A 26,891-nucleotide genomic window follows, 5' to 3' on the forward strand; every position below is an offset into this window, starting at 1 on the left:
CTAAGTCAAGTCGAGCTCCATTCAGATGCTTTGTTTCATAGCAGCCCAGAGTCTTTTTAAATAATGATAAAGGACATGTTAACATGCAAATTTATATGCATTTATTTGCATTATCTACATTAATTTGCATTTCATATTCTAATCTGATAACTTGCAGTCTGAGGAAGTACCATTGAAAAAACTCTAAGTCATGTAGGAAGAAACTATAATTCAAACCGGCATAACGTATCTCTTAAATAATGATGATATCTCAACACTTCAAATTAGGACTCTAGAGAGACATATGCTCATATTGTCCAAACTATAAGTTATCTCATAACTTGATGTGGATGATTAGTCCTTTAATATTTAATAACAAGAGTAACTACTACACCAATTATTCTGACAAACACACATCACACATTTATTTATAAGTAATTTTACACTTCAGTATCATAGACTTTACACTTATTCAGCATTTCTAATTCTGGTAGATCATTCTTTACATCAAGATATTCATGATGTTAAAAAACTAGTTCCAAGTGAACAAAAGGGTAATAAATATAGTGATTTGGTAAACTTAGGTAAATTTTTCCTTTGCATATGAAAACTAGTACAAATCTATCTGAACCTCTGAAGCAGTCACTATATTGAGGGGGCTCAGGCAAACAGTAAGCGTGCTCCTCACCCTTTGCCTGTTCTTCACTTAATAGAGCAAATTTCTTGGGAGCATCAATGACCGTAATTTGTCTTTCTTTACATCCCGCCATTATTTGCTTTATGGTCAACTAAAAACATCTGCCAAACTCTCTGCTTGAGATATAAAATAAACAACATGAGGCCATAAAAGCTGAAGAGAACACAAGAAAATAATGAAACAATTCAGAAACATCTACTAAACAAAAGATGCATCATTGACTTCATGTGATGTCAGAAAGGATCTAGGGTATTATTGTGTATAAATTGTGCACCCTTTGTGGTCTCTGAAGGAACAATGAGCAAAGGAAATCAACATGAACTGTCTGGAAAGTAAGGTAGGCCAATATGGAACGTATTTTAGAAATTTCAGAAACATAATTGTAGTATCTTCTTAGAAACTGATAATTCTCTTGATTTAGGGGAAGAGAAAAGGCAAAAGAGAAAAAAAATCTATAAGAACTGTGGATGTGTGATTGCAGAGAAGTAGCAAAGTGACAAACTTGTGAATCCAGGCAACAGAGAGTAGTATTGCTCTTCCTGTTCCTGTACCTTACACAGGGTTGAACCACAGTTCCTTGTCTGGTTGATCTTCCAGACAAGGTGAGAACAATAGAAACACTTCATCCTAAAAGCACAATGGAAAATTACTTCATCAGTGATTATAGGAACAATACTCAATTCCTTGTAAATTCTAATTTATACATATTTAGAAAGTACCACATTTCATCTTAATGTTTCATTCACATTTCATATGCTGACAATATTGAGTTTATATAATCTAAAGATTTTATATCTCTCTCCATAAATTACTACAGCTGTATAATCTCAAACTCACACATTTTAATTACCAAAATGGGGCAATATAAATACACGGTTATCAGTATTCATTCAATATGAACACAAATGACCTACTCTAATCGTGGTATGAATAGAACACCACTTCCTAAAAATTTTCAGTTATTTTTTTTTTTTGATAAGAGTAGTTGATGAGAATGGGCTGTGACCTGCTCTGCATTACTCCCAGTAAAATAGATGTTTTGGGGTGTGCCTTACCCTAATTTACTTGACTGGGCAATGTATTGCCTTATTCTATTTCTGGGAATGGTGAAGCAGAATGACTGAAACTTTTTTTCAAGCAAGCAACCACTTTTATTCTCAGCAATGTATCATAAATGAAAACTGATTGCACTAAGAAAGTGTTACCACTTTTGAACTAATCATGTGAAATCAGAAAAATATGGATGGATGGATAGATATATTAGAATAAGGAAAGTGGGCTTATCAAACATAGTTGATTAAGGACTGATGTAACTTTAATAATTGAGGATAGGGAACCTGAAACGACCCTATCCTAGAGCAATACTGACGAATATCTTGCATATCATCATAGAACCTTCATCTGGTGATGGATGGAGATAGAGACAGAGACCCACACTGGAGCACTGGACTGAGCTCCCAAGGTCCCAATGAGGAGCAGAAGGAGAGAGAACATGAGCAAAGAAGTCGAGACCACGAGGGGTGCACCCACCCACTGAGACAGTGGAGCTGATCTATTGGGAGCTCGCCAAGGCCAGCTGGACTGTGACTGAAAAAGCATGGGATAAAACTGGACTCTCTGAACATGGCGAACAATGAGGGCTGATGAGACGCAAAGGACAATGGCACGGGGTTTTGATCCTGCTTAAATATGCTGGCTTTGTGGGAGCATAGCCAGTTTGGATGTTCACCTTCCTAGATATGGACGGAGGGGGGAGGACCTAGGACTTATCACAGGGCAGAAAACCCTGACTGCTCTTTGGACTGGAGAGGGAGGGGGAAAGGAGTGGGGGGAGGGGGAGAAGGGTGGGAGGAGTGGGTGAAGGATGGGAGGAGGGGGAGGGAAATGGCAGGCTGGGAGGAGTTGGAAACTTGTTTTATTTTTTTCTTCTTTTCTCAATAAAAAAATAATAATAATTGAAGAAGAAAGAAAGCCAAAACTCTGGGCCATTTCTTGGCATCAAGGCAATACAGAGGACCAGAAGGTTGGAATACTGAACTGAATTCAGCAACAGGGACACAGTGCATGCTGACATGGCTCATGGGAGAAGATGACCACGCTCTGTTGTGTTAGTGTGTGCCACAATTTCCCCTTCAATGGAAAAGATTTCTATTTGAAATGTGATTAATCAAACTCAGGGAGAGAAATTGGGGTTCAACCAGAAGAACTGAAAAGCAAAAAAGTCAGCCACTGGCTCTTACTTTGTCATCAGCCTAAAAATGGTGATCCTGTCTCCAGGAATCTCAGAATGAGACTGTGTCTGAGAGATGTTGCTCCCATTTATAATCCTCCCTAGGGCTTGGATTAAAGATGTACATCACTGTGATCAAAGCCATACACCACCTGGTTTCTACAGCAATCTGTTGTGGCTACTGGGATAAAAGTGTGCATTATTGCTGCATGGTCTATAAAGCTGGCCAGTATGACTATTTTACTTTTCTAATCTTCAGGCAAGTTTTATTTATTAAAATACAAATGAAATGCTGCTACACTGTATGAGAGTTAAAGTCAGTGAAGGTTTTTTCTAGCTATAAGAGCTAGAAAACTGTGACAGTTTTATCCTCATAAATCCAGCTACTATTACAGACCATGGGTACAATTGAGTCACACAAGGAATACACAAATTGGCAATGAACTATGCAAGTCCCCTTATTCTAAAAACAACCTGTTTCTTTAGTTGATACCTTGTGTGATCTAGACTATCCCTCTGATTAGACTAGACTGGAAATATTTTTTTAAGCATCAGAACTTACTTTTCTAAATGATAATCCAATCCCTTATGTATTAAAGACTTGGATTCACGCTTATAGGTATTTAGGTAGTGATTGTTTCATGAAGGCTTTAACCTAATTAATGCATCAATCCTCTGATAGATTCCTAATTGAATATATAAGTAGAAAGTGGGAGATACTATGGAAAGTAGATCCTGATTAATTGGAAGAAGTGAAATGATGGGAACCTGCATGCATAAATCGTATCTCCAGTCCCTTTCTGTCTCTTTCTACTTCTTGATTGATAAAAAGAAAGGAACCCCTCCTGTCATACTGATCCCCTGATAGTCTGCTTTACCTTGGGACCAAAGCAACCATATAGAGCCAGACAAGCATATATAACCTTCCAAATCCAGGAGCCAGAAGAAATCTTTGTTTAAATTTTCTATGACTCAGTGGCCATCACTGAAGAAGAGGGATTAAAAATCATAAATCTAAAAGGCACTGAATAACTATAAGTAAATGTCTACATCCAGCAGGGCAACTCATCATATGAAATCACAGCATATTCAAAATTTATGTAAGCTCACACCAAACCAATCTCATCAGAGAGACTCCAGTTAGACAATTTTACTGTAGAGTAATGGAAATTGTTAACTTGTAGTAGAGAAAGAAATAGTTTCTATAGGAGTAAAGCCCATGAAAACTTGGTCATGCTCCAGGGGAAGACCACACATTCATGATGCATAATTAATTAAAAACTCAAAGACAGATATTGGGGTTCAATCTGAAGACCAGAAAAGTAAAGCAGTTATCCACTTACTGGCTCTTATCTCAACCTCAGGCTGAAAATGGTGATTCTGTCTTTAGTAACCCTCAGAATGAGACTGAGACTGAAAGTTGTATCCTCTTGTATTATAATCCCCTCTAGTTCTGGGATTAAGGGCATATGCCACTCCTGCCTGGTTTCTATCAAGCTACAGTGGCTACTGTAATGATAATTACAGTAATCAGCAATGATAAAGTTGTGTATCATTGCTGCCTCGTATGTAAGGCTGGCCAATGTGACTGTTTTAGTTTTCTGATTCTCAGGCAAGCTTTATTTATTAAAATACAAATGAAATGACACTACACTTCTCCTTTTTTTCTAAAATAAAAGGAAGTGTATAATTAATATAAGAAAAACTATATACAATAAGCACAATAACTATATATTATACAGGCAATCAATAAATATATCAGCAATTCAAATGATTGAAAAAATTCAGAGTAAATACTCCATATCTCTCCTATCTTGGTGAGTCCAAGTCTTGTACCTAATTTACTTTCTATAATAACTTGCTCTTTGCATCAGATAAACAAAGAAAACTTTGACTATCTAGTCTTCAACACCCTCAGAAACGAAAGAAGAAAATAATATTACCTGAGTAAGCAGGACATGTAAGCAAGTGACTTTCAAAAAAAATGTGAATATAGACAGAAACAGCTGGTTGCCTGAGTAGTCACCCAGATTACCTCTGCAATATATTGGAATCCATCTTTTCAGACTACAGGCCTAGCCTATCCAACAGACTTTTCTTTGAAGCAGGGTATTCTGATGGCTGTCCCTCCTTGTCTTGACAATATTTAGCAGTCACTTTCTTTTGGGTCCTGCTTGTCTAATTAGGACAGCATATTGTCAGCAGTTGAGGAAGGAATATTTTCTTACCCAGTGGCTTAATTTTGCCTCAAAAAAAGTATACTCCTTACGGAGTTTCTTTGACACCCATTATGTTCTGTGAAGTAGATTGGTGCCTTCCAGGAGCAGACATGTCTCATTGTCATAAAAAAGAAGAACCTAAGTTATTAAACATCATAAATGCTATGTTCTTTAGATCTCTGAAGTATGCTAAGATGACCTATCTTAAGTGACTACAAGTTCACTTATAACAGGTGACTAATTGCTAACCTACATCTCCTTATTATCCTAAACAAAGGTAATAATAATTTCCAAGGACTAAAACTTTGCATTACATACTATACCTGAAAAAATATGATTTAAATTTTGAGGTCAAGGCATTTTTAAAATATGCAGGTTGGATTAATCCAGCAGCATTTATAATCAAATGTCTTTTGGTAGCTGTTGCTCCTTCCTTACCAGTAAAACAGTTCAAAGTCAATACAATGACATAAAGTATCCAGATTCACTGTGTACTTTCCATCTTTAATCTTTACATAGAAGCTAAGCCAGAGTGGATGGGAGATGGGAATGCTAGTTCTTCTTCCAAACGCAGGAAGCAAAGTTTGTGTTCCAATTTCTAGAACAAAAATGCCAATTCAAGCTCTGGCCTGGGCTGGTGGCTAAAATGCCTCATGCAAATGGCATTTTTGTAAATTGGTGCCCCAAAAGTTGGGCACCAAATGGTGCCTGATCCTGCCTTCTGTTAGCCTCAGAATGAAACTGAAACTAAAAGCTATCTCCTTTTGTTTTATAATCCTCTCTAGTTTGGGGATATAAGGAATGCACCACTGTCATCTGATTTCTAATACAAGCTAGTGTAGCTACTGGGATTAAAGGTATGTGTCATTGCTGTCTAATCTGTAAGGCTGGCCAATGTGGCTTTTTTGCTCTTCTGAAACTCTGGCAAGTTTTATTTATTAAAATACAAATGAAATGCCACTACACAACACAAAAATGTTTTGGCAGTAAAATATTTCTTTATTGGTTTTGGAGGGAAAAAAGACACAAAGGTGGATGGGTAGTTAAGGGGGTTGAGTCTGGGAAAAACTAGATTATGGTATACGAATATAATCAGAATACCTTGTATGAAATTTAAATCTCTTAGTAAGAAATGGAAACTAAAGCTAGATGAAAATATGGCATCCAGTATTACATATATATGTATATATAGCATAAATTATATATATATATGTTGAGCAACATCTTATTTGTTACTGAAATGTTTTTATTATTTTTTATTATTTTCATTGTATTTATGTTCTCTTTGCACTTTTCATGTAACTGCTTTAGAGCTCACTTCTAGTCTAATAATACTTTTCCTAGATTTGAAGAACCAATCTTTTACTTTGACAGTGTCAACATGTACACAGTGTGCAGTTGGTGTAGGAGGTCCTTCTGTCTATTTGTTGCTTTCATTGGCTGAATAAAGAAACTGCCTTGGCCTTTTGATAGGGCAGAATTTAGAGAGGACAGAACTGAATTCTGGGAGGAAGAAGGCAGAGTCAGAGAGCTGCCATGGAGCCTCCAGGTCAGACATACTGAATATTTCCCAGTAAGCCATGACCGCATGGTGATACACAGATTATTAGAAATTGATTGAATCAGGATGTGAGAGTTAGCCAATAAGAGGCTAGAGATAATGGACTAGGCAGTACGTTATTTAATACAGTTTCTGTGTGGTTATTGCCGGGGTTAAGCTAGCTGAGTGGCTGGGACCAAAAGCAGTCTGCTCCTCTTACTACAGATGGGCACTCCAACATGATGGACTAAATCCACTTAAAAACTTGAGAGAGTTTAATTCTAGATACACAGAAAAAAACAGAGTTTGCTATTCGCTGGGGCATGCCCCAGAGAGATTTCCTGACTCAGCAATAGCAGAAAAAAAAAGCTTCACCAGTTTAAAACTAGGCTTCCTGGGCTGTGCCATCAGTAAAAACACCAGCTATTAAGCATTTCAATGACATTTGTAGGCCCTAGTGTTTCTTCTGTGCCCACTCAGGGTTTGGAGGAAAGTATCTGAGATCATGCCTGTGGCTCAGCTCTTCCTGCCTGGGCAGCCAGTGGGATCAGGCTTGGGCAGGCAGGAGAGCATGGCAGATTCCCACTGCCATACACAGAGATGTTTCCAGGCTGCCCAGTGCTCTGTGTGGCAGATTTGGCTGTAAGTAAGATAAAAAGAGTGTATGTGCTCCACTCTCATTCTCAGAGTTAAAGTGCTGAGTGTGGCTCTTACCTGATGGCCCCAGAGCTAGCAGAAATGGTATGTTCACCATTTTGAAATTGGAGAGAGGTGGAGCCAACGCCCAGAGCAGCTGCAACCAAGCTGCTTAGCATTTTAAAAGCTCTTCAAGACAGTAAAGAATTAAAAACAATGTAATAGGACAGATTCAGACATAAAAAACCTCTAAATGAGTCATACTGTTAGATAAACATACATAGGCTTGAGAGAGAGAAGAAAAAGAGTAGAGAAAGTCATAAATTAAAGTTAATGCTTTAAAAAGGGTAGTCTTTAAAGAGACAAAATATAGATAATCATAGATTAAAAGAAGTAAAAAATGATAAGCCATGTAAAAATGGAAAATTCACAGAGAGTCTGGATTCTGTATATTATTGCGTTTTCTTTAAATTTTTTTATTTTCATTTTTAATTTAAAGAAGTGATTTCACTAGGAAAACTATTTTTTTAGGGCTAAACATTTTTTTTGTTTATTTTATTTTTTAGTTGTTGCAAAAAAAATTTCCCATTTCCCACCCCTTCCTGGCACACATCTCCCCCTCCTCCCACTCCCCTCCCCCTCTCCAACTCCCCCCCCCACTCCATTCCTCCTCCCTCTCGAGAATGAAGAGCAGTACATATTCCCTGCCCTGTGGGAAGTCCAAGGTCCTCCCACTTCTATCCAGGACCAGGAAGGTGAGCATCCAAACAGGCTAGGCTCCCACAAAGCCAGTTCATGTATTAGGATTGAAACCTAGTACCATTGTCCTTGGCTTCTCATCAGCCTTCATTGTCCACCACGTTCAGAAAATCTGGTTTCATCCCATGCTTATTCAGTCCCAGTCCCGCTGGCCTTGGTGAGCTCCCAATAAATCAGTTCCACTGTCACAGTGGGTGGGTGCACCCCTCGTGGTCCTGACTTCCTTGCTCATCTTCTCCCTCCTTCTGCTCCTCATTTGGATCTTAAGAGCTCAGTCTGGTGCTCCAATTTGGGTCTCTGTCTCTATCTCTATCCATCACCAGATGAAGGTTCTAAAGTGATATGCAAGATATTCATCAGTATGGCTATAGGATAGGGTCATTTCAGGTTCCCTCTCCTCAGTTGCTCAAGATACTAAGATACTAGCTGGGACATCTCCCTGGACACCTGAGAGCCCCTCTAGAGTCCAAAAGGATCTAACTACAGAGACATACCTCATTGTGTGGGCTGCTAAGCTAAACCAGCATGTATATTATGAAGGTATTATGACTTCAGAATTTGGGTCTAAGGATATGATGCATTGGAAAAGAGGTTCTTCTTTTGTTTTCACAGAAGATGAGCCCCTGTGGATTGCTTCTAGACCAACATGGTATGATAGACCATGCCCTCCTGAAAGTTCACCATAAACACCCTCAAAAAATTACTTCACCCAACTGCTGACTGAGATAAATCTAATACAAAGGATATACCATAAAGGTCCTGATTAACAGTGTCCCCATACAGCACAAAACAGTTTGGAGAAAAAAAAAACATATTGCCAAATATTGTTTATACATGTTCTTTTACATTTAAAGGGGGATATGATATAGAGATGAATAATTTGTATTGCTATGGATTTTGCATTATTGATATAAATTTAAGGTCGATCTTGTTATATGTATATTTGTGCTTTTGATTAAGATATTGTGATTATGTAGTTCATTTAAACAGTATAATATACATTAAGAAATATAGGTTAATAGATAATCATCTATAATAGTCAAGTTTGTAGGCATGTTAGTTAGATTTTATAGATATGGATAGGCATTCGTCATATCTTTCAAAGACTACAGAATATGGCATTTAACATGTTTTAATAACTTAGGACTTTTCATGACAATGAGACACATCTGCTACTTCAAGAGAAAGATGGGCATCTAAGGGACTCCTTATGGAGTTGGTTAGCCATTTGGGCAAGAAACTGCTCTTGTCTGGACTGCTTCAATAGACATGCAGTACCCACAGAGAGATGACTGCTGAACTTACCTAAAGGTGAGATGATGCTTCAGGGTTCCTGGTTCATTATAGAGTCTGTGAGAGATTTTGCAGGATACAAAAGAAAGTGACTGAACTGTCTTTGAAATTTCCTGTTTCATGGAAAATTTTGCTGGATACTATGGATCTGAAGGCTGAAGATGGATTCCCCAACAGTACAGAAAAACTTTATTTAACTATACAGGCAGAGAGGTGTTTTGGGAGTTTCTTACTTCTTATTTACTTACATAATATTATATCCTTCTGAAGTCTTTGATGCATTTGAAGAATAAGTTATATTTTCCTTTGTTATGCTAAAACATAAAATAGATATAAATATTATAACTGTAGTTCTTATTTGATACCTGTTTTGTTATATGTAATTTTACTATGTTAACGTGAAAGCCTTTTATTTTGTTTAAACAGAAAAAGGGAAATGGTGTAGGAGGTCCTTCTTTCTATGTTTTGCATTCATTGGATGAATAAAGAAACTGCCTTGGCCTTTAGATAGGGCAGAACTTAGATAGGCAGGAGGACAGAACTGAATTCTGGGAGGAAGAAGGCAGAGTCAGAGAGCTGCCATGAAGCCTCCAGGTCAGACGTGTTGAATCTTTCCCGGTAAGCCATGACCTAGTGGTGATACACAGATTATTAGAAATGGGTTAAATCAGGGTGTGAGAGTTAGCCAATAAGAGACTAGAGATAATGGGTCAGGCAGTACTTTAATTAATACAGTTTCTGTGTGGTTATTTCGGGGGTTAAGCTAGCCAGGTAGCCTGGATAAAAAACAGCCCACTCCTCTTACTACATACAGTTACACAAAGAAGTCAGAGACAGCAGGTCCACTGCAGCTGAAATTATAGGCAATTGTGAGATGTCTGATGTGAGTACTGAAAATCAAATTTGACTCCTCATCATTAGCAATATTTGGTGTTAACTACTGAACCATCTCTCCAAGTCTTGAATATAAACTGTAACAAATACTTGTTCACATCTCTGACATTTTCTTCTGATTTTTAGATTATGTCAGGTTTACTTTTCAAATTAGGCAAAGTCTCTGTCTATTTTATCATCATCTTGAATGAATCAACTTTTCTATTGGGTAATATGCAGATTTTTTATTAATAAGCATTATTAAAGAATATTATAATCAATTAAAATTTTGTGTTTGATGAACATGAAATATATGTATAGTATAGTTAATTTTACTTAGAACCTTAAATGAAACCTAATATAGGTACTAATATCACATTATTGGTGACTCATACAGCGCTAAGATTTGTACATTTTTTTCTTTCTTTATTTAATTTCCTCAGCATTACCCCTTATCCTAAATTTTTCTCTCTCTTAGTTAGTCTAAGTTTCTGTGGCTGAAATCCATTCATATTAGCTTGAGAATCAAGCTTTGCTTCTTCATAGTTCAAGAGGATATACATGAAAATAAAGAGGCCACAGATTTGGATGCTGGTGAGGCTTCTTCTAGGAGATGGTAGAGGCAGACATTTCCACAGAGGATTATGCTTTGTCAACATACTCCCGAAGCCTCTCCTTTTCTAGGACTGGTCTCTTCTGATTAGAACCTTGATGTATAATCTCATTTAATTTTACTGATAGCCTTTAAATGGTTATCATCAAGTACATCCACACTGAGGGTTAAGACTTCAGCATTTAGAAACAAATCAGTCTGTGACTATCTTTCTAAAGCAGGCCCATTACTAGCTATTGCAGGGAGAATGCTTGTGTGGGAAATTGTACAAGTCACTTTAAAAACATATTTTAATGAATTCCTAGAGAACTTCAAACATTGTCTTTGAATCATAGTCACCCCATCTCCCACGTCTTCCAAAAACCATTCTCTACTCAATACCCAATTTTTTAATTCTTTTACATTTTTTTTATTTTAATTTTTTTACTCATTTTACATAACAACCACAGTTACTTCTCTCTCCCATCTTTCTACTCCTCTCTAACTCCCTCTTAACCCATCCCCCACCCACTCCTCAGAAAGGGAAAGGCTTTCCATGGGAATCAACAATCCTGGGACATTAAGTTGAGGAAGTACCAACCTTACCTCCCTGCACAAAGATTGAGAAAGGCATCCCAATGTTTAGGACTGGCCTGAACAAAATCACCTCTTGCCAGGATAGGTGTGCGGGTTTGAAGAAATATAAGTAAAGAATATAAAGACACAAAAAAAAAATAACAAGACAGAAAACATAAAATAATACCAGGAGAGTATTCCAGTGATTACTGAAATCCTGAAATCCACACACATTTATTTTTTAACAGCCAAACATAAGCCAAGGGAGGGGGAGGTAACAAAAGGCTTTTTCAACATTATACAAAGGATAACTCTCACAGTCAATTGCTTTATCACTCTGAGACATCAATTATTAGCATTCTGATGTCTAGATAGCAAAGGTCTCTACTCTAGATCAAGTCACTTATGCTGAAGACCACCCCTCCCAAGGTGACCTCATAGTTACAAAAGAAGAATCAGAAATACGTTTGCTAGTCCTGACCATCTGTCTGAATGGTGTGGACTTATCTTAATTTCAAAAGAACCAAGCAATCACATCTTTAGTTGTCATGTACAACTATGCTTGTCAATCTTCAAACTCTGTGACCATCAGACAAAGTGGAAATGGAGCTTCATTTTTCAGCCTTCACATCCCACCATAGGGAATGGGCTTTAAAAAGCTAGCTCATGAATAGGGATAGATCCTGGTCTCACTGCTAGGGGCTGCTCAAACAGAACCCATCTAGGCTCATTAATATAAATAAACAAACAAACAAACAATAGTATACATTTGAGAATTGTAACATATTTAATGAGAAAAAAATCTAAATTGATTCACTGTGAAGATAATTTTAAAGAATTTATGTTAGATAAAGCTTGTATTTTACCTCACACTGAAGCACTAAGGAATATTCTGTCTGGTTCCATGATCTAACAGTTAGTACTCTGGACTCTGAAATTACTCCTACTTCTGTAATAGCAAGTCATTAAAATTATTTCATTACATTTCAGTATGAGTCCAACAACAAAAATAAAATTGTCATAATTAAAAGGAAGGAAAAATATAATGATTATAATTACCTGCAGATTATAGGAATAAGAAACAGTGAGGTTGACATAGGAAATTCAAGTGACACATCTATAAAGCGTCTGGCTAGAAGTTCAGAAAACAAATGTAACCCCCATATCTCTATATATGAGTTAGTAGGTTCTAAACCTTTGCTACATTATAAGATCTCAGTTTCTCCATATGAAAACTGACATTGCACTGGTGAACTCTGTATATGCATAAATCCTTAGGTTTCGGCCACATATATGACACCATCTGTCTAGTAAGTGCCTTTATAACATGTCAGTTTTTAATTTTATGTTGTCTAGTTTTCATTAAAATGGTGACTTACTTCCAATTATAAATATATATTCCCATTATTCTTATACAAGATCCATTGTCTTTTATTGTGAAACTAACACCCATAGAGTAACTGAATAAAATGCCAATGTGAATCTGAGAATATCTAAAAATCATTTGATTTGGAAGACTATACAGAGAATTTTATAAGAACTTAAGCAACTTTTCTAGATTTGAAATTATTTTATAGCTATAAAATTCATCGATTTTATTTTTACTGTTTTATAGGTGTGCTGATTTACTTGTAATTTTATTTTATTATATCATTATTTATATGTATGTGTGTCATGCATATGTATGTGGGTGTCCTTTTTTGCACATGTCTTTGTGTTTAGAGGTGTACACAGGATGTCTACTTCTAAAATTAAACATTATTTTCTTAATATAGGGTCTCTCATTTAAAACTGGAGTTTGCTGTTTCAGTTAGACTGCTCAGTAAGATATCTCAGGACCTGCCTGTATTTGATTTCTAAGTGCTGGGCTGTGCCTGACTTTTAGTTGTGTGCTAGGGAGTTGACCTCAGATTTTCCTGCTTAAACAGCTAAAATGAAAAGCATTACGAATGAACTATTTTCATAGACAATATTTGTATTTCTATATTATTAATTAATCATTTTAAAATCTCAAATAGTTTACAGCCATTGAAATTTTATTACTAAAATATTCTTACATATAGATGTTTCATATTCTCATTCTTCTCAAAATTGTTTACTGTTTCTATAGCATTTACTTCTTACAGAACGCAAATATATTTACAACATACACATTGAAATGAAGAGTAATTTCTTAGGAAGCAATAATTATTGAAATTATGCAAAATTATTTCCCCACTAGTATGTTAGAGACACAAGGGTACACATCTTTGGATCTTGCACCATAACACGGACAGTACCAGAAGAGAGGTCTGCCTCAGCTTGCTGTTTCCCATAATCAGGACACACGAATGAAGTGATGGAAAAGAAATTATACCAACAGCGTAAAAATATTGGAAATTTTTTTTCTCTTTAAAGTCATAGCTCCAAAGTTGTACAAAAAGAGAGAAAGTAAAGATTACATACAGCAGGAGGAAAGCAAACACAGTTTTCAAGGCTGTGATGTGAGCTGTGGTGCTGGCATCTCGGGAGCATTTGGCAATGTGCTTTATCTTCTTCAGATGTTTCCACAGGGAGAAGATGAGAAGAAAAAACATTGTTGTGGATACAGTGAAAGGTATTAATGTGAACATAATATTTGTTAATACAAGAAGTCTAGGTATTTCTGTAAAATTCTTTAATTTATCGCTGTAAGATACATTTGCTTTCAAATGATCCATCCAAATATGTATGTGTATGTTGGTAACTAAAATATTTACAAACAAGAGGAACAGAGAAACCAGCAATGTCACTGAAACCACCTTTGTAAGTCTCCACCTTAGGTAGAGGAAAATAGAGTAAGAAAAATTGGCTATCTTGAGAAAATAAAAGATGCTGAGAATAGTGGCCAGCCAGATGCTACAATGGTTTGAAATTACCCAGATAAGATTACTAATTCTTACTCTTTTCATAGTCACTTCTGCATCATGGTACATTGAAAATATTGATACAATTATGTACGCTGTCCACAGCACAATGGTCCTGGAGATGGCCAGAGCAGTGAGGATCTGATCCACTGAAGAGATCTTTCTTCTTTTGACCCAGTCCTTGATGTTCACCAGTACTATGAAGCCGTTCCCCAAATTCCCAGTTATGAACTCCACATTGAGCATTGTTGCAAATATCACCAGTGCAGCAGTACTCATTGTCTGAAGAGAATGTTTTGTTTCTTAAATTCTCTGATGAATAGATGTTAATGCAATCATTTTGAATGTTATGCGTCAACAAATTTTAAAAATACACAGCATATACACTCATTTTAGGTTTTGTATGTAATAATAAACAAACAGGCTCAGTTGGCTTCTTGAAAGCACTGCATTTTCTAAGTCAGGTTGAGCTCCTTCCAGATGCTTTGTTCCATAGCAGTCCCAGAGCCTTTTTAACTGATCATAAAGGACATGCTGAAGTTTCATATTCTAACATGCAAATTCATATAAATTTATTTGCATTATCTACATGGATTTATCTCTCATGTTTTAATCTGATAAGTTACAGTCTTTAAAAAGACCATTCAAAAACTATCATGCACGAGGAAACTGTAATCCAAACAAGTATAAATTATTTCTTAATTAATTTACTATGTGTTTAATTATTCATCATTTGCCAAATATACCCAGGAATTTTAAATATAACTATGAAATCTATTATGATTTAAAGTAATTTATTTGGAATCTACCTTTAAAAATGAACATTGTCTACAGAAGAATTGTGTATGTGTTGACATATTTCTGTTTTAATTTTGTGCTTATCAATATAATTTAATTATTTTCTCAATAAAATATGATGTTTGATACTTTTTATAGGTCCTTTTAAGTTTTTAAAGCTATTGTGAAAACATCCAGTTTTATATGAAATATCCTAAAGAGCCTTTGTTAGTGCATAGCAGGGCTGTTAACTTAGGGATTCTATTTGATAAACTCACATTCTACTTACTTTTGGACTGCAATGTGCAATCACAAGCAAATTTACTACAAGACAAACATATCATTCTTGTCATTTTATTTAAATTTTAATACTTTTGTCTTTTTCCATTGGACTGTCAAATTTCTTTAATCCAAAGATTTCATCAATTTTGTCATCCCTATACAGGTTTATGCCTTCTACCACCAAGCGTAATGTCCTGTATATATCTAACACACACACACACACACACACACACACACACACACACACCTTTTATTGAGTTGTTCTTATTCCTGCATTTAGTTAGTACAGGGTCTAATCAGGAAGTAGCTCACACACAAATTTCAACAAGAAACTATGTGGCAAATTAGTGGCCTGCACATTGGATTCTCAACAAAACATTTAACTACATTTTTTGTGACTCATTTTGGAAAGCTGTGCTGTTTTCAAGAGAGTACTGTTCTAACGTAGAAAGGGGTGTGTGGGAGTGTGTAGGGGTGTATGTGTGTGTGGGTGTAGGTTCTTTGTTTAAGCTAAGTTTTTGAGTATACATATATAAGTGCTGTGTTGCAACATTGTGACTCCTCCATCTTCCAATCCAAGTCCACACATGAATGTCCTGCTTTTCAAATTCATGACCTCATCTTAATCATTATTGTTACATATAAGCATACACATATATTTATATATTATATCATATATTGCTTTAAAATATGATGTGCAATATTATGTATTACATATATGATATATATTATCTACTAAGGGATTTGGATATAGTAGGGTATCTTCTAATGTTATAAAGTGGTAAAGAATGAAATTAGCATAGAAAGATAAAATGGGAAGGGGAATGAGAAGGCAAGTTAAAGCATGATATTTATTGGGATATATACATGAAGGTCTTTTGAAATGCCCTTTGAAAAACGACTAGAGTAAATGGTTTGTGTGTGTGTGCATGAATTTAAGTTTACTTGCCATATTATGACCCAACTACACATTATATTCATCGTATCAAATAAAATCTCTAGTGCCAGAAATGAGTTACTTTTTTGAGTTGTTGGCCAAAGAGTTGCTATAGAACTCCTTAAACACTACAGGCTATTGTTAATGCCCTTCACTACCCTGAAGAACTTGACAAAAAGATTGCTGGGAAAATGCCTTCAGTCAATGGCCTTTGAGATGCTAGACCACTTTGAGCATGTCCTTGTGTACTATAAAACAGATGTACAAACATGTGTATCTCTCTTGGCTGCTGGATTCAGTTCCTATTCCTCACTCATGCAGAGGACTGTTGATCTAGCAGTCTAACCCTAAATAAAGGACCCTTTATTATACTAAAAAAGGGCAACTGGATGGGATAATAGGTAGATTAGTGTGATCTTACTCACATTAATAATAATAGTGTGTAATAGGACAAATACATGTGAGCTATTATTTGTTGACAATTTACTTGGTATAGATTCTTGTGTATTGATAGAAACTAAAATTATATTTTTCTATTGAAAATGCTCCTATTTCTGTTTACAATATTTGTACACCTATGCAAAGTTATTTTGTCATATTGCATGTATGTATGTTTCTACCTCTGCTTAAGATATTTTGTATATTGATACGATTTTAGGATATTTTTACCATATGCATTATATATTTCTACATCTGATCAAGATATTATACACTGTTTTCGTTTAAGGTCATTGTCCTCATTTGCTTCACAATTTTTTAAAGAGTGTTTAGCATTCTAATATAAAGCCTTCCTCTTTAAGCTATATAGGTATTGAGAATTATAGGTCAAAGTCATCCATGTTTGTCATACTTATAGATTCTTTCTTTTCTTTTTTTATTAAAAATTTCCATCTCCTCTCATTTCCCTCCCCCTTCCTCTCCCCCTCCCTCTCCAGTCCAAAGAGCAGTCCAAGGTCCTCCCCACTCCATCCAGATCTAGGAAGGCAAGCATCCAAACAGACTAGGCTCCCACAAAGCCAGTACATGCAGTAGAATCAAAACCCAGTGCGATTGTCCTTGGCTTCTTAGTCAGCCCTCATTGTTAGCCACATTCAGAGAATCTGGTTTGATCACTGGGAACCCCTCTAGAGTCAAGCCTCTAATTAGCTTTCATTAGATCAGCCCCACCGTCACAGTGGGTGGTCACACCCGTCTCGGTAATGACTTCTTTGCTCATGTTCTCTCTCCTTCTGCTCCTCATTTGGACCTTGGGAGCTCAGTCCAGTGCTCCAATGTGGGTCTCTGTCTCTATCTCCATCCATCGCCAGATGAAGGTTCTATGGTGATTTGCAAGATATTCATCACTGTGGCTACAGGATAGGGCCAGAAGTGGATTCTAGCCATAAATAAAGGACATTGAGCCTATAATTCGTGATCGTAGAGAAGCTAAATAAGAAGGTGAACCCAAAGAAAAACATATAGTTATCCTCATGGATATTGGAAGTAGATAAAATTTCCAGGCAAAAATTGGGAGCTTGGGGATGGGGGTGGAGTGGGGGTAAGGGGAGATGGGGAGAGAGAAGGGAGAAGGGGAAGATGGGGAGAGCTTGGGGGAATGGGATGGTTGGGATGGAGAAAGGGTGGATATGGGAGCAGGTAAGTATATATATTAATTAAGGGAGCCATTTTAGGGTTGGCAAGAGGCTTGAATCTAGAGGGGTTCCCAGGTATCCAAGGAGATGTCCCCAGCTTGTTCCTTGGGTAGTTGAGGAGAGGGTGCCTGAGCTAATCAGATTCTTTAGATACATAGAAACTGTATTCTCCATAGATAAGTAATTTTCAACCACTTCAAAAAAACGTAAAATATGCCATTTATATTACATAGGGTTCTGTTGATGTGAGACGTGACTGCTCCTGGGAGCACCGATCTATTCCGAAAAGAATATTGGGCACCAAAGACACTGCACTTGGAGCTTGTTTTCTTCCTGGCAAAACTAGCCTTTGGGAAAAGAACTGCCCTGCATTAACCACTGACAAAATGCATGGTGTCTGTACTGGACAAGCAAGATAACAAGAAAAAAAGACCATCAAATATTATCAAAAAAGGGTAAAAGATTTTTGAAATTTTTCTTGCCTCTTAAAATGGTCTGTCAGTTATTCTAGGCCTTAGTCAAAATTTGTTGCCCCAACATTGCAAATGAAACTTTGGGTAATTGGCCAAGAAGCCAGTTGTCTCTGTCATTTTTTGAACATTTTGGGAGTTGCTTGCTTGCACTTCCTGTTTACTCAAGTAATATTATTTTTCTTCTCAGGTTTTTGATGGGGTTGAAGACTAGATAGTCGTAGTTACTCTCCTCTCATGACTAAACCAAGCCATTTCTAATATAAGACTGGAACAAGATATGTCATAAGCACAAGAAGAACTCTTTTTTTCTAATAAATGAGCATAATAATAAAATGACTATTAATAGAATTTTGCTTTATCCATAGATCGATGCATCACTGAACATTCATTAGAGAAGTTCTTGCAGTTGATGGCAATTAACACAGAAACCCACAACCAAACAAAAGGTAGAGAGTGAAAGTCTTTGTGGTTTGTATTCTTATTGGGATACCTGTAACGCATCCTCCTCTTCAAGATTCGGGTATACATGTAGAAGAGAAGGTGGACAGATTGTAAGAACCAAAGGTGGTGAAAGACTCTAAGAAAACAGCATTTTCCAGACCCAAAAGGGCCAGTGTACATACAAATTCACAGAGACCATGACAGGTTTCAAGACCAATACCAGTTCAAACCAGAAAAAAATACGACAGTATGGAGAAGGGAAAATGGACTTAAAGTTCCACACCTAACCAAGAGACTATCTACAATTGATAACTTTTGGGGGTGGGAAATCAATTTTCTTTAATGGAGTGATGCTGCATATATCAACCACATCCTAGGGAAGGCCACACACACAGGAATAGCTGGCCAATACATATGTGAATTCTATAATATGTTTGTTTGATTGATTCATTGCTTGATTTTGTTTGGGGATTTTGTGGTTTTTGTTTTTATTTTTTATAAAGAGAGAGAAAGAATATTCATATGCATGGATGGTAAAAGAAGATATGGCAGAAGTTTGGAAAAAAGGAAGGAATATGACAAAAATACATGTACAAAAATGTATATATATGTTATATATGATTTATATGTATATACATTTAGCTAGAATATTTAGACATCTTTAAAAGATTTCCCATGTCAGTTAACTTGACATTTATCTTTTTGGCTACAACTTAATCTTTTTATGGACTTCTAGTTTTAGTTTGCATCTGATTGTTTCAATTCTCACATATTCAAAGGCCAACAATATGCTTTATTCAATATGGTATTATTGATTAGATTAACATATCATTGTTTATGTGCCACTATTAGCATATGTGAGTACTTTAATTCAATAGGCAAAAAATATGAAATCCTCTTATAAATAACAATGTTTTTAATCTCAGTAATCAGGAGGCAGAAACAGGCTGATCCCTCGATTTTGAGGTTAGACTTGTCTACAGAGTGAGTTCAAGAAAAACTAGGGCTACACACAGAAACCCTGCCTTAAACAAACAAACAAAAATGACAAAAGAAAAATGAAGCTCAGGGTTGGGAACACTGTCTGCCCTTCCAGAGGACTGGGTTCTATTCCCAGCACCCACATGGCAGCTCACAACAGTCTGTGACTACAGTTCCAGGGTCTGATACCCTTACACAGACATAAATACAGACAAAGCACTAATGCACTTGAAATAAAAAAATAAATAAAATAAACACAATACACATTTCATAACTGCAGTATATTTTATGAGAAAAAAAGGGAAAATGATTTGCTGTGAAGATGATTTAAAAATATTTATATGATAGGTGAAGTTAGTATTTCACCTCCCAGTGAAGCACTAAGAAATATTTTGCCCGGTTCCACGATCTAACAGTTAGCACTCTGGACTCTGAAATTACTCCCACTTCTGCAATACCAAGTCATTAAAACAACTTCATTACATTTTATTATGAGGCCAACACCAAAAGAAGAAAATTGCCATAACTCAAAGGAAAAATAAACATAATGGTTAAAATTACATGCAGATTATATGAACAAGGAAAATTCATGTGAAACTTCCATAAAGCTTCTGGCTGCCAGTTCAGAAAACACATGCAATCCCCACACCTTTATATATGTATTACTAGGTCCTAAACTTTTGCCACATTAGATCTCAATTTTTCCATGTGAAAACTGACATTGCACTGGTGAACTCTGTAGTATGCACAGATATTTAAGTTGCAGCCACACCATCTCTCTAATAAGTGCCTATAATACACATCAATTTTCTATTTTATAATGTCTAGTTTTCATTAGAATGATGACTTCCAAATGTAAATATACATTCCCAATAATGTTATACATGACCCATTGATTTTCATTGTGAAAGTAACACCCAGAGAATTATTTGAACAAAATGCCACCATGATTCTGAGAAGATATAAAAACTATGATTTGTAAGTCTACATAGAAAAGTCTATGAGAAAAGAGCAATTTTTCTAATTTTGAAGTAATTTGATGCATAAAAATTTATCAATTTTACTTTTATACTTTTACAGTCATGTATATTTACTTGCTATTATATTATTATATAATTATTTATATGTATGAGTGTCATGCAGATGTATATATGTGTGTTTAGAGGTGTAAACTAGATATCTGCTTCTATGAATTAAACCTTATTTTTTGATATAGGGTCTATTATTTAAAACTGCAGTTTGTTGTTTCAGCTAGACTGATGAGCCAGAGATCCTCAGGATCTGCCTGTGTTTGATCCCTAAATGCTGGGCTATGTCTAGCCTTTAGTTGGGTGCTAGGGAACTGACCTCAAGTCTTCATTCTTAAACAGTAAAAGTAAATAAAAAAGTTTCATAATGAACTAATTCTCTAGATAGGAGTTATATTTCTATATTATAAATTAATCATTTTAAAGTATAAAATAATGTATTGAATAAGCTATTGAAATTCTCTTATTTAAAATATTCTAACATGTAGATGTTTCATATTCTCATTCTTCTCAAAGCAGTTTTCAGTTTGTATAGCACTTACTTCTTACATGATTCAAGTATATTTACAATATGTACATTAAATTGAAGAATAATTTCTTATGAAGTAATCCTCATTGAAATTATGCAAAATTATCCCCCACCTACTGTGTCAGATACTCACAGGTACACCTCCTGGGATCTTGCACCTCAACGCTAACAATACAAGAAGAAAGGTTTGCCTCAGTTTATTGTTTCCCATAATCACAACACACAAATGGAGTTATGGAGAAGCAATTATACCAACAGGGTAGAAATATTTGAAAGAAATGTTTTCTTCAAACCCATGACTCTAAAGTTGTACAGAAAAAGAGAACATAAAAATTACATACAGCAGGAAGAAGGCAACCACAATCTTCAAGGTTTTGATGTGAGCTGTGGTGCTGGTGTCTCAGGAGCTTTTGGCAATGTGCTTCATCTTCTTCAAATGTTTCCACAAAGAGAAGATGAGCAGAGAAAACATTGTCGTGGACACAGTGAAAGATTTTAATGGGAACATAGTATTTGTTAATACAAGATGCCTTGCAATGTGTGCATTTTTTTAAATTTGTAGCTGTAAGATACATTTGTATTGAACTTATCCATCCATGTATCTATTAGTATGTTTGAAACTAAAATATTTAGAAACAAGAGGAACAGGGAAACCAGCAATGCCACTGGAACCACCTTTGTAAGTCTCCACCTTAGGTAGAGGAAAATAGAATTAGAAAAATTGGCTACCTTGAAAAAATAAAGGATGCTGAGAATGGTAGCCATCCAGATGCTAAAATGGTTTGAATTATCCAGATAATATTTGTAAGTCTTACTGTTTTCATAGTCACTTTTAACGGTGAGCAAATTGAAAATGTTGATTTCCTTACATACAATGACCACAGCACACTGACTCTGGAGATGGCTAGAGCAGTCAGGATCTGATCCACTGAAGAGATCTTTCTTCTTTTGCCCCAATCCATGATGTTCACCACTGTTATGAATCCATTCCAAAAATTCCCAGTTATGAACTCCTCATTGAGTATAGTTGCAGATTTCACTTGTGCATCATCTCTCATTGTCTTTATGTTCTGTGTCATAAAGTCACTGAAGAATTGGTGTTAATGCAATCTTTTTAAATGTTACGTATCTACAATTTTTCAAATATACAATATATACACTCATTTTAGTAATCAGATGCAATAATAAAAGAACAAACAAACAGAATCAGTTGGCTTCATAAAACCAATGTATTTTCTAATTTAGATTTGAGCTCCATCCAGATGTTTTGTTCAATAGCAGACTAGAGTCTTTTAACTGATGATAAATGACATGCTGCAGTTTCATATGCTAGCATTCAAATTCATGTATATTTATTTGCATTATTACATGGATTTACCTTTCATGTTTTAATCTGATAACTTGAGGTATGAAAAAGTACCATGCAAAAACTCTAACTCATGCAGGAGAGGAAAATGGAATCTAAACCAACACAAGTTATTTCTTAAGTAAAGACGATATATCAACACTTCAAATTTGGATTCCAGAGACATATTTGCATAGTGTTCTTAATTTATTATTTCATTTCTTTAGCATTGAACCCATCCTAAATTTTTCTCTCTCCCTTTGTCTAAGTGTCTGTAGCATGATTCTATTCATGGTAGTTTGAAAATCAAGCTTTGTTTCCTTATAGTTCAAGAGGATATACATGAAAATCAAGAGGCCAGTAGATTTGGATGCTGGTAAGCCTTCTCTTAGCCGGTCTCTTAGAAGGGCCTGTTTCCATTAGCTTTGTGCTATGTACACAGACTCTTGAAGCCTCTCCTCTTCTCAAGAGAACATATCTTTACTGATTAGACTCTTGATTTATAACTTCATTTAGATTTACCGATATCCTTTAAATGGTTAACTTCAAATACAGCCACACTGAGGGTTATGAGTTCAGCATTTGGAAAAAAAATCAGTCTGTGACAGTCCTTATAAAGCAGCCCATTACTAGCTATTGCAGTGAGAATGTATGTGTAGGAAATTGTGCAAATCACTTTAAACATGTATTTTAATGAATTCTTAGAGAATTTCATACACTGCATTTCAGTCACATTCACCTGGTTTCCTATGTCCTCCAAGACCCACTCTCTACTTCATATCCCTTTGTCTACTTTATAGTTTTTTATTTTAAAATATGTCTGCGTTTTATATACCACAGTTCCCTCTTCCTCTTCCCAACCATTGTCCCTCCCTCACTCCCAACTTTCCCCCATTCACTTCTCCTAATGGGTAAGGCTTCCCATGGGAGTCAACAATGTCTGGCAGCTTAAGTTGATGCTCCAACCATGCCCCTTGCATCAAGGTTGAGCAAGGCATCCCTCCATAGAGAATGGACGACAGAATACCAGCTCAAACATCAAGAATAGATCTTTTTACCTTTTAGAGGCCCCTCAGTAAGAACCAATATAGTCTCATTAGTTATGCTTATATACTCATAAATGTATGGCCATTAATGAAGCACATTCAATTGACCGGGGAATGCAGTTTAATGAAAGCTACATCCATGTATTCCAATGAGATCAATCACCCAAAGCTTAACCAGTAATTAGAAAGTCATAGTAATTAATGGAATAGCTAAGGACAGGTTTTGGGTTAAGAGTTTAAGGATAAGGTGGCATAATTTTTGAGCATTTATTTTTTCAATTGAAAAAATATTTTTCACATAATGTATTCTGATCAATGTTAGCCTGACCCAACCCCTCCCAGATTCTTACCACTGCCTCCCCATCAACACAACTCCATGCTGAACATTTAATAATAAAATACAACTTTTTTCTAGGAGACGATTTTGAGAAAAGTTTCCTGTGTTTGAATTTTTAAATTTTCCTTTTGGAATTATTTATAATTTCTTAGTGCGTTCATATTTTTACTTTGCTTCTTTAATTTGTAGGTTTCATGCATTCAAAGGTATAATACGCCATATGCATATTAATAAGTATATCACTGTTTATAAATGATTGACAAATATCATTATTTTCACTAGGAATGAGAGAAGCATGGTGGGAGAAAGAGAATTACCCTTGCTTAGTATGAGTCCCTTACCTGTTCAGTACAGGGTGGTCATCCCTAAGACTCACAAAAACCAAAGTGATGGAGGAAGGTCATTGGTTAATTAAATAAAGAAACTGCTTGCCCTGATAGGTTAAAACATAGGTGGGAGGAGTAAACAGAACAGAATGCTGGGAGGAAGAGGAAGTGAGCTCAGAAACCATGCAGCTCCTGTCAGAGACGCCATGCTCTGCTCTCCTGGGCAGACGTGATTCAGCTCCGACCCAGGATGGACGTAGGCTAGAATCTTCCCAGTAAGCGCACCTTGGGGTGCAACACAGATGATTAGAGATGGGCTAAATTAATATGTGAGAATTAGCCTAGAAGAGGCTAGATAGAAATGGGCCAAGCAGTGTTTAAAAGAATACAGTGTCCATGTAATTATTTCTGGTGTTAAGCTAGCCAGGCGGCCGGGGTGCCGTGGACGCAGCCCCACCGCTCATATTTCAACATCAAAGTGTTCTCAGTAGGTTATATTTCTATATACTTGAACACACATACACACAAGTATAATCAAAGACAAAGAGACTATCAAGATGAAGCAAGATGGATGAGCTCAAGAAAAGTCAGGAGTAAGGGACTGGATGAAAGTAAAGGATAGATAAGCTAATGCAATTTTTTTCACTTAGAAGTATTTTAAAAATTTTTAAAATAAGATAGCATTTTATGAAATAAGACATATTGATACTTATAATGGATTTTATCAAATCAGGAGTAAATAATTCAGTGTGAAGAAAATTTCAACCATTTTATTTGAATGTTAAAAATGTCGTTATACCTGCTAGTGACAAAACTAATAAATATTCCATATACTGAGGTGCCAGTTATTAGCACAGTCATAGAACATTAGAAAGTTCTCTGCCACTTTATCAAATAGTCAACAAAAACAAAAAATCTAAAATCATAAATAGACAAGCAAACATTATATGTAGATCATGAGTTTTATTGGTTTTTCGAGTCAGGGTTCCTCTGTATCACAGCCTTGGCTGTCCTGGAACTCACTCTGTACACCAGGCTGGCTTCAAACTCACTGAGATACACCTGCCTCTGACTCCTGAGTGCTGGGATTAAAGGTGTGCACCACCACCACCTGGCATGATTTTCTAATTACAAAAAACAAGTGACTGTGATTAACATTTAAACTTCATGTAAAATTTTATCAAAGCATTCTGACTTCCTATTCAGTAACCACAATCACTGTATATTATTTCATACCTTATCCAAGTGCCAAAACTGTGCATATGAGGAGCCCAGCTTCTTTACATGAAAATTATTATGTGAATGGCAAATATATACAAAATATCAATTATCTGACATAATAATGGCAAGCTATGTTGTGTGGTTACCTACAAACATTTTCACCTTCTGTTTTGCGAGGAGCACCTATTTTCATTAAGAAAAAGACAAACCCTGATGCATGGGAGAAATGGGATATGTCTTCAGATGCAAATCACTTATTCATAGTAGTTCTTCATTATGAAACAACTCTAGAAAAAATAAAGTTAAAAGTGTGTTATGACATTTACTTTTTCAATATGGTGTTAGGTTTTTATAAACAAATTTTATACAGCTATATCATATAGTTTCACATAAATGTTCTCAATTCTCATTTGTTGTTCTCTAGGGAATCTCACTATTACTGTGTGTGTGTGTGTGTGTGTGTGTGATATTTTAAATATTATAGGTGGGAAGCCTGACTATAAAATTATAATGATAAAATATGCATGGGTAATATTGTATCTATAAATACAGGGTCCATATGAAATGAAAAATAAGGTGCTTGTATTTGAGTCTTTCATTTCACTTGACATAAAATCGTTATTGGAATCCACTTTCCTGCAAGTGATATATTTTTATAACTTTATATTTCTGCTTAAAATTCATATAACTATATCTATATACACATACCTCTATGTTCATTATTCTTTTAAATGTTGATAGACATCTGTGTTTATTATATCACCTGGCTATTAATTCACCATTGAAATAAGCATAGACATATTATTTTTATTGTACAGCCATTTAGATTTTAATGCAATCACTAGAGTTCACTGTAATATATTATATAATGATCTTGACAGAGATTTCCAAAAACAAATTCTTTCATTACTTGAGTGGCCATGTCATTTTTATTACAATCTTAAGGCTAGGAAAAAATAGATACTAAAACATATTCACCAAAGTCATTATTTGTTCATGTTCTTACCTCAATTCTTATGTACCCATGGATTTTGAAAGTCCTTATCTTTTAAATTCTGTGAAAACTTTCAATTGGAAAACTACCACAGCATGCTGAAGATTGGAGTCAGTGGAAGATTTTCTGTAAAACACTGATTCCTAAAGTAAACAAAATAAATCTATGAATCCATTTCATGTCCTTGACTAAACAACAGTCTTTTCTTGTATGTCTTGGAATTAATTTGGCAGTAGGCAAATGAATATATATATATATATATAT

General features: G+C 35.6%; 1 protein-coding gene and 1 pseudogene across 1 annotated transcript; both read right to left on the reverse strand.

Moving 5' to 3' along the window:
* Positions 1-13,619: 13,619 nt before the first annotated feature.
* Positions 13,620-14,558, reverse strand: LOC121436597 (taste receptor type 2 member 125-like). The gene has a single exon (XM_041636631.1). It carries the CDS (start codon positions 14,556-14,558, stop codon positions 13,620-13,622), a length of 939 nt encoding a protein of 312 aa, XP_041492565.1.
* A 6,921-nt stretch (positions 14,559-21,479) lies between these two features.
* LOC121436608 lies at positions 21,480-22,416 on the reverse strand (annotated as a pseudogene).
* Positions 22,417-26,891: the final 4,475 nt, after the last annotated feature.

Source organism: Microtus oregoni, unplaced genomic scaffold, assembly GCF_018167655.1.
Source record: "Microtus oregoni isolate MIOR12 unplaced genomic scaffold, Mior012 000002F_ref0000024, whole genome shotgun sequence".
Taxonomy (NCBI): Eukaryota; Metazoa; Chordata; class Mammalia; order Rodentia; family Cricetidae; genus Microtus; species Microtus oregoni.